Raw genomic sequence first — 9,016 nt, 5'->3', positions numbered from 1 at the left:
CTCCCCATTCGCTGTGGGTCCCACCGGGGGATCAACCCAACTCGGTGCTCCGGGGCGCGCGTGAGACGCCACCTGTCACCACCAGGTGGCGCCCGTTGCCTCAGCCGGATCCACCCCGGGCTCACTATCGCCCCCCAAAATTTCCTTTCGCTTTCGATCTCTGGCTGTCACCCGGCCTGGCCCCTTCCACGCCCAGCCGGGGCAAGCCTGGTGCGTGAGGAGAAATGGACTCCGGGTCCCCGAGGGGCGGGGCCGGGGTCCCCCTCCTGGCTGAGGGAGGAGGGATGGGGGTCAGGTTCCTGGGTCCCTGGCCTGGGGAGGGTTCCGGGGACCGGACGTCGGGGTTCTTAGAAGGGGAGATGAGTTTTCACCGTAACTGGGGCTCATGCAGGAAGCCCGAGGGAGTAGGAGGCGGAAACTTAGCCACATCAAGGAGCCGAGGGAGGGGTGGGGAGGTGAAGGGGCGGGTGAGGAAGGGGCTGGGGTGTGGGGGTCTGAGACTCCCTCTTCTGTCCCTTCCAAGATCTGGCCATAGGCATGAGGGGCCTCCGGCCGAGATGATAGTGCTGGCGCCAGCCTGGAGCCCAACTGTGCGTATACCTGGGGGGCAAGCTGGGGGAGAGGCAGAGCCGGATCAAAATGGGCAGATCTGAGAGAGGAGATGGACAGAGGTGGGGGACCTGGACAGGGGTTGGAACACGCACAGAGCGGGGGGACATAGGGGCAGGGGAGAGACGGACAAGGGTGGGGGACATGTACAGAAGAGAGGGACACGGACAGAGGTGGGAGACACAGACAGGGGTGGGGGACACGGACAGGGGTGGGGGACACGGACAGGGGTGGGGAACATGTATAGAGGAGGGGGACACGGGGCAGGGAAGAGACGGACAATGGTGGAAGACATGCACAGAGGAGGGGGACTTGGACAGGGGTGGGGGACAGCGACAGGGGTACGGGAGAGATGGACAGGGTGGGGGAAGAAATGGAGGTACAAATGGGGAAGGCAGGACCCACGTGGAGAAAGAGGAGAACGGGACGGAGAGGGGCAGGTAGGTGGACAGAGAGAGAAAGTCCCGGGCTGAGGTGAGCAGACACGGGGAGCCGTGGGCGCAGCGGGGAAATGGGGAGCTGGGGGGACGGACGGGGCCAGCATCGGATACAGGCAGAGAGGAAGCGTGGGGCGGGGGGCTGGTCCGAGACGGGCACGGGAGCCCCAAGCAGGAAGGCCGACTGCTGGACGAGAGGGAAGGAGACCTGGGAAGGGAGAAAGAGGGGAGACAGAGAGAAGGGGGCCGGGGTTGGGGGGGGGCGGTGAGTGCCCAGGTGAGGGGTGCGAGTGGAGCCGACAGAGGGCGCCCCCACCCCGTGCCTCGCCCGCAGACCTCCCTGCTGCTGCTGCTACTGCTCAGCCCTGGCCTCCGCGGGTCCCCCGACTGTTCCTTCAGCCACAGCCCCATCTCCTCCACCTTCAAGGTCACCATCCGAAAGCTGGTGAGGGCCCGGTCCCATCGTCTCCGGTGCGCCCTTCTGCGCCCACTGGGGCTAAATTCCCCCCTCTAGGTGTCTGGCTCTCTGTCCCCTTCTCTCTGGCTCTCTGTCCCCCTCTCTCTCTGTGGCTCCCTATCCCCCTCTCTCTGGGTCTCCATAGTTCCGTTTTCTCCTGTCTTCAGCCGGGTCTGACCCTGTTTTCTCCCATAGTCTGATTACCTGCTTCAGGATTACCCAGTCACCGTCGCCGCCAACCTACAGGACGTGAGTCGCAGATGGGAGGGGCTGGGGCGGGGGTAGACTCAGGAAGCACCACCCCTGGGGTGGGGGAGGAACTCGCCAGCCGGCCGACCTGCCCCTTCCTCCCCTGGGATGCAGGACCCCAGGCCCTGGCCCCTCATCCTTCCAGCCCCACCAGCACAGGCCCCCAGCCCCCTCCACCCGCGGGCCCCCGAACTTGGGTTTTCTCTCCCAGGACGAGCTCTGTGGGCCATTCTGGCACCTGGTCCTGGCCCAGCGCTGGATGGGTCGGCTCAAGGCTGTGGCTGGGTCCCAGATGCAAAGCCTGCTGGAGGCGGTCAACACCGAGATACATTTTGTCACCTTGTGTGCCTTCCAGGTTAGCCCTGAACTTGGGAGACAGCTAGGGGAGCGCGTGAAATGCCTTCCTAGGGCTTACTTACTGGAGATTTCTTTAGCAACCCACGGGTGGTGGGGCTGGAACCCCAGTCCCCCTGGGGGGCCCCACTGCTGAAAAGAACGCTTCCCTGGGCACTGAAAGATGGCGAGGGTCCTGGGCCTAATGCTCCAGTTCTGAGTTGATTTCTCAGGCCCGTTACTGGGTGTTGCTGAGGGGTTCTCTCCCCTAGCGACCAGAAGGAGGTGATCCAAACCCCCTCGGGACCCAGATCTGACTGGGCCCGCTCGCTGTGCATCGCTAAGGACATCTCCCCTTAGCAATCCTGGGGGCAGGGGTCCAAACTCTCCCTCGGAGACCCTCACGGGACCCTGTTAGGCATTGCCAGGCAGGGAAGGCCCTTGGCCTGAGCGGAGGGTGATGCGGTGGTGACGTCTCCCTCCCCTGCCCCCAGCCCCTCCCCAGCTGTCTTCGATTCGTCCAGACCAACATCTCCCACCTCCTGCAGGACACCTCCGAGCAGCTGGCGGCCTTGAAGCCCTGGATCACCCGCAGGAATTTCTCGGGGTGCCTGGAGCTACAGTGTCAGCCCGGTAAAGGCCCCCCCAAGCCCCCCAAGCCCCCACCTCCTACCCTCACCTCTCGCATCCCACAGCCCCTCACCCCTTCCCCTCAGGCCATCCCAGACCCTGCTCTGCTCCCATTGGCTGTGTGACCTTGGGGCATGTCCCCCCAAGTTCATTCCTCTTTCTAGGCCTCAGTTTACCCATCTCTGAGAAGGGAACAGTCATCCCTGCCTTTTTCTTTTTTTTTTTTCCAGGTTTTTTTTTTCCAGGTTTCACTTATTTATTTTGAGAGGGAGAGAGAGAGAGAGAGAGAGAGAGAGAGTGAGCACAAGCAGGGGAGGGACAGAGAGAGGGAGAGGCGAATCCCAAGCAGGCTCTGTGCTATCAGCGAGGAGCCCAATTCAGGGCTCGAACCCAGGCCCATAAATAAATAGGCTCTTACACAAATAAATAAATAATTATTTAGTGTGACATTTCACGTCCTTTGTCCCCTATTAAATCTTTAGGAACCAGTGTGCATTTCACACTGCTGACACATGTGAATTCAGACTCTCTTAGGAGGTATGTCAGCAGTTGCTGGGGGAGGGGACTCACCAACTCTAAAGGATCAATGGGAAATCACATAATCAGAATATAATGAGAGACTGTGCCCTGTGAAAACATGACTTCTTCAGCATAGTAAGGTTTGCTCTGTGGCCAAGTACATAATCCGTTCTGTAACTGACCCTGTCTTAGGAGGAAAAGGGGGGAAAAAAATAGACTATTTTTTGGCAGGATCCGCGTTGAATCTGTGTGTACATATTTTCTCCCCACCTTACTATGATATTATTTGGAGGTTCCTGTCCTGGTATTTGTTACTAGATCTGTCAGATTGTTTGGTTTTTATTTCTGTTTTCGTTTAGTATTCTCTGTACCACACCCGGGGCTGGAACACACAGCCCCAGGATCAGGAGTCACGCGCTCCACTGGCTGAGCCCGTCTGGTGCCCTTGAGAGGGATGGTTAAACACTACCTTTTGGGGCACCTGGGTGGTTCATTCGGTTAAGCGTCCGACTTCGGCTCAGGTCATGATCTCACAGCTTGTGAGTTTGAGCCCCTTCATCAGGCTCTGTACCGGTGGCTCAGAACCTGGAGCCTGCTTCGGATTCTGTGTCTCCCTCTCTCTCCCTTTCTGCCCCTTCCCAGCTCGCGCTCTCTCTCCCTCTCTAGAATAAACATTTAAAAAAAAATTTTTTTAAGCTACCTCCCATCCTAATTTTCTCAGTTTCTCCCCACACTTCCAATCATTTTGCCATCTAAATCAAGCTTCATTTGTCATTGGTACTTACATTTATGACTATTCATTCATTTGACCACATTTTATGAACCATGTCCTTGGTGACGACACAGCCCAGAGCAAGGCCAAGTGCTTGCCCATGTGGGGCTGATATACTAATTGAGGAGAAAGACGATAAACACGTAAGGATAATAATTAAAGAGGAAAACAGCTGAGTATAAGGAGCCCTATGCAGGCAAATTACAACAGGGTGATGGAAGCATGGTCTGAGGTCGTTGGCTGGAAAGTCACTGAAAGTTGAGAATGAGGGAACGGCCATGCAAAGGCCCTGAGGCGGAAACCTGCCTATGTGTTTAAGGAAGAGTGAAGGGACACATGTGGCTAGAGCCCAGTGGGTGAAGGGAAGAGAGAATGGGGTGAGTGTGCACAGGCAAGGGTCTTTGACCGTTTTATTATCTGCCCATTTGTCAATTTGTCATTTGGCCAGATATTTAATTTATAAAATTAAGCTATTATAATATTACTTAATGAGCACTAAGTAGTAGGGTCTGGCAATAAATAAGATAAGGTTCCTGTCACCCGCATGGAGCTCACAGCCGATTGGAGGAAAAAGAGGAATAAACAAATCAATACATAAGCCCTAGAAATATATTTCTCCAGGGGCTCCTGGGGGGCTCAGTCGGTTGAGCATCCAACTTCGGCTCAGGTCATGATCTCGCGGTTCGTGGGTTCGAGCCCCGCGTTGGGCTCTGTGCTAATGGCTCAGAGTCTGGAGCCTGCTTTGGATTCTGCGTCTCTCTCTCTCTCCCTCTCTCTCTCTCTCTCTCTATCTCTCTCGGCCCCTCCCTTGCTCTGCCCTTCTCTGGCCCAGCCCTTCTCCTCACTCACCCAGCCTCCTCTCTCCCAGCAGACTCCTCCACCACCCCACTGCCCCCAAGGAGCCCCAGGGCCTTGGAGGCCACAGCCCTGCCAGCCCCTCAGGCCCCTCTGCTGCTCCTCCTGCTGCTGTTGCCCGTGGCTCTCTTGCTGATGTCCGCTGCCTGGTGCCTGCACTGGCGAAGGAGGAGATGGAGAACGCCCTACCCCAGGGAGCAGGTGAGCCAGCAGAATGGACAGAGGGCTTGGGGAGGTCTGAGGGGATGACACTGACCCTGTGGAGGCCACAGGCGCTTACGCCTCCAGGCTCTGGGATGTGCTGCCCCTGTGGCTCGTGGAGCATTGACTCGGCTCGGTGAATCCTTCACCAAGCCCAGCACTCTGGACTTTGTGTGTAGGGCGGGGGGGGGGGGGTGTGGAGTGTGCTCTGGATGAGGAAGAGCACTCTGGGGCCATGATGACCGGACAGACTGGATGCTGGGCGAGGGTCCCAGGAGAGAGGACAAGGCCTGAGTCAGGGCCAGGACTGGCACCATGGGGATGGAGAGAAGGGGACAGGCAGTTTCAAGAGTCAGGGATCAAGAAGGACAGGGCTTGGGGCGCCTGGGTGGCGCAGTCGGTTAAGCGTCCGACTTCAGCCAGGTCACGATCTCGCGGTCCGTGAGTTCGAGCCCCGCGTCGGGCTCTGGGCTGATGGCTCGGAGCCTGGAGCCTGTTTCCGATTCTGTGTCTCCCTCTCTCTCTGTCCCTCCCCCGTTCATGCTCTGTCTCTCTCTGTCCCAAAAATAAAAATAAACGTTGAAAAAAAAAAAAAGAAGGACAGGGCGGGGGCACCTGAGTGGCTCAGTCAGTGGAGCAGGCGACTCTTGATCCCCAGGTTGTGAGTTCGATCCTCACGTTGGGTGTAGCGATTACTTAAAAAGAATATCTTAGGGGGCACCTGGGTTGCTCAGTTGGTTACGTGTCGAACTTCAGCTCAGGTCATGATCTCACAGTTCATGCGTTCGAGCCTCGCATCGGGCTCTGTGCGTGCTGACAGCTCAGAGCCTGGAGCCTGCTTGGGATTCTGTGTGTGTGTGTGTGTGTGTGTGTGTGTGTGTGTGTGTGTGTGTCTGCCCCTCCCCCACTGGCACTCTGTCTCTCAAAAAATGAATAAACATTAAAAAAAATGTTTAAATAAAATAAAATAGGGGCACCTGGGTGGCTCAGTCGGTTAAGCGTCCGACTTCGGCTCAGGTCATGATCTCACGGTTTGTGAGTTCAAGTCCCGCCTCGGGTTCTGTGCTGACAGCTCAGAGCCTGGAGCCTGGGTCAGATTCTGTGTCTCCCTCTCTCTCTGCCCCTACCCCCCACCTGTGCTCTGTCTCTCTCTATCAAAAATAAATAAATGTAAAAAAAATAAAAAATAGAATAAAATCTTCTTTAAAAAGCACATCTTTAAAAAACAAGACAAAAAGAACAGGGCTGCAGGTTGACAGGCTTGGGCAGGTGGCACAGAGGACCCTGGGTCTGGCCCAGTGGGGAACCTGAGGGACAAGGGAGATTAGGGAGAGAGAGTGAGCTCAGCGGGGACCTGGGTGCATAAGGGGGCCCCAGGGGAGACATTTGGCTACAGGAGTCTGCAAGCCAGGAGAGAGTAGCCTCCTGAAGCAGGCGGAGGGGACCATCTTTGCAAAGACTTCCAGGTGTGAAAAAGCTGTGAGCGGAGTGTGGGTGTGAAAATCTAGCCCTCAAACACCAAGCAAGGGAGCTGGGACTTCCTGTCCAGGGTAGCAAGGAACCAGGGGAGGTGAGTGATGGAAAAAAGAAGGTGAGAACAGGTGCGAGGGCGGGAGGCAGGTGGGCCAGGAGGGAGAAAGGACAGAAAGCCTTAGTGGGTTCCTGATGGGCCCAGAGGACTCTAAGAAGAAGCAGTTTGCAGTAATTGTTCACATATATAATGCCTTAGAGTTACGGCCCTTATGCTGGGGCTTTCTACGAATTAACCTACTTCATTGAGAAGCTAGTGTCATTTTTATTTTGTTTCACAGAGGCTGAAACCAAGGCACAGAGAGGTAAATAATTTGCCAAAAGTCACACAGCACATGAGTGACAGAGCCAAGACTTGACTCTGGGCTTTCTGGGCATCTAAGCCTTTCCCTCTTCTGCCTCAGTTTCCTTATCTGTACAAAAGACTCTAATAATATTCTTTCTACCATAGAGTTGTCTGGAGGTTAAGTGACACACACAAAGCCCTCAGAGCAAGGCTGTCCAACAGAAATAGAACACAAGCCACACATGTCATTTAAAACTTTCTAATAGTTGGGGCACCTGGCTCTCTCAGTCAGTAGAGCATGTAACTCTCGATCTCAGGGTTGTGAGTTCGAGCCCCACATTGGGCATGTAGATTACTTAAAAAAAAAAAAACTTTCTAATAGCCACATTTTTTTTAAATTAAATTTAATTTTTTTTAGCGTTTATTCATTTTGAGAGGAGAGGGGAGGGGCAGAGAGAAAGGGAGAGAGAGAGAATCCCAAGCAGGCTCCACACTGTCAGCGCAGAGCCCCATGCAGGGCTCGATCTCACAAACTGTGAGATCACGATCTGAGCTAAAATCAAAAGTCAGACGCTTAACACCCAGGCGTCCTGTAGCCACATGTTTTTAAGTAAAAAGAAACAGGTAACTTTAATATATTTTATCTCACCCTGTGTATCCAAGATGTTGTCATTTCAACATGTAATCAATATTTTTAAAAATTATTGAGGTAGTTTACTCATTTTTTTAAACGTTTATTTTTGAGAGAGAGAGAGAGAGACAGAGAGAGACAGAGCATGAGTGGGGTAGGGGCAGAGAGAGAAGGAGACACAGAATCTGAAGCAGGCTCCAGGCTCCGAGCTGTCAGCACAGAGCCCGATGTGGGGCTTGAACTCCCGAACTTCGAGATTATGACCTGAGCTGAAGTCGGACGCTCAACCCACTGAGCCACCCAGGTGCCCCAAGATAGTTTACTCATTCTTTCATACCAAGTCTTTAAAATCCAGTGTGCATGCGACACTAAATTTTTATAAGAAATGCTTCATCTGTAGGGGTGCCTGGGGGGCTCAGTCGGTTAAGCGTCTGACCGGCTCAGGTCATGACCTCACGGTGTGGGTTTGAGCCCTGCATGGGGCGGGGGGGGGGGGGGGGGGGGGGGGGGGGGGGGGGGGACACAGGTGTGGGGGTTGTGGAGCCTGGAGCCTGCTTGGGATTCTGGGTCTCCCTCTCTCTGTTCCTCCCCTGCTCTGTCTCTGTCTCTCTCAAAAATAAAGATTTTTTAAAAATTAAAAAAAAAAAAAAAAAGATCATGACTTGAGCCCAAGTTAGACGCTTAACCAACAACTGAGCGGCCCAGGCGCCCCTACAATTTTTTTTTTTTTTAAGGCCATCCATTGAGTTTTCCTCCCATCCTTGCTCGTATCCACTCTGCTTTCCTGCTCTCCTAAGAAACACACCATTGCCTAAGTTTAAATTAGGCAAAATGTAACAATCAGCTCCTTAGTTGCTTTGGAATGCTCACTTTCCCATGGGGCTGCCTTGTGGCTGTGATGGGAGAGCTCAGATCCCGCTGCTCCCATCACTGTCTGAGAGAACCGTCTTGTCTCGGACAGCGATGCCCTAACACAGCGAGCGCTCACTGCAAATGGAATGGTTTTCAGTAGCCCTGCACTTGATGCTCCCCTCTCCTCTCTCCACGGACCCCCCAAGCAGCCCCGTGAGACAGACACATGTATCATCCCATTTACAGAGGAAGACACTGAGGCCCAGAGAGAGGAATCACCTGCCCGAGGATACAGAGCCGGGACTCGGAGAAAGTCAGCTAGAGACTGGTTCCTTCCTCGACCACGCTGCCCCGCTCACTCTCCCCCCAGGATGGAGGCAACGCCAGCCCCCAACGCCAGCCCCAGACCCACCTATCCCCCTCTGTACAAAGTCCTTGTCCCCAGGAAATTGTATATAAATCATCCTTTTCTACCAGCTCTGGCCAGGCCTGTCTGTAGGTGGGACACGGTGTGGACGGGGCAGTTTGCGTGCGAGTCTCGGTTTTTCGGTTAACGCAATGCTTCATTCAGTAGCCGTTTTCTGACGCCTCCTGGGGCCCAGAGCCAGTGCATGGCACTGCGGGGACCCAGATGCGAGTCAGAACCCACCCAGCC

General features: G+C 54.8%; 1 protein-coding gene across 8 annotated transcripts; it reads left to right on the top strand.

Annotated features, from left to right (window-relative positions):
• The first annotated feature begins 124 nt into the window (after nt 1–124).
• On the top strand, nt 125–8,837 carry FLT3LG (fms related receptor tyrosine kinase 3 ligand). Of its 8 annotated transcripts, none has more exons than XM_078439514.2 (8): nt 125–210; nt 524–590; nt 1,381–1,491; nt 1,699–1,752; nt 1,964–2,107; nt 2,580–2,718; nt 4,875–5,062; nt 8,608–8,837. In XM_078439514.2, the coding sequence occupies exons 2-8, from the start codon at nt 558–560 to the stop codon at nt 8,818–8,820; spliced, it is 882 nt and encodes a 293-aa protein (XP_078295640.1). In that variant the 5' UTR covers nt 125–210; nt 524–557; the 3' UTR covers nt 8,821–8,837. The 8 variants fall into 8 exon arrangements, with proteins under 8 accessions (XP_078295640.1, XP_081647602.1, XP_078295641.1 ...); XM_078439515.2 differs by lacking the exon at nt 125–210 and adding an exon at nt 222–290; XM_081791476.1 differs by lacking the exon at nt 1,381–1,491 and having other exon boundaries at nt 129–210.
• The last annotated feature ends 179 nt before the right edge of the window (nt 8,838–9,016 follow it).

The sequence above is a fragment of the Panthera onca genome, chromosome E2 (assembly GCF_046562875.1).
Source record: "Panthera onca isolate mPanOnc1 chromosome E2, mPanOnc1 haplotype 2, whole genome shotgun sequence".
In the NCBI taxonomy this organism is placed as follows: domain Eukaryota; kingdom Metazoa; phylum Chordata; class Mammalia; order Carnivora; family Felidae; genus Panthera; species Panthera onca.
This window is presented reverse-complemented; position numbering and strand designations above follow the sequence as displayed.

Coding starts and splice junctions, on each gene's coding strand:
- FLT3LG (XM_078439514.2), top strand. CDS start 558: ATGATAGTGCTGGCGCCAGCCTGGAGCCCAACT. Junction 2,719..4,874: donor GGAGCTACAGTGTCAGCCCG/GTAAAGGCCCCC, acceptor CCTCTCTCCCAG/CAGACTCCTCCACCACCCCA. Junction 5,063..8,607: donor CGCCCTACCCCAGGGAGCAG/GTGAGCCAGCAG, acceptor TCCCATTTACAG/AGGAAGACACTGAGGCCCAG.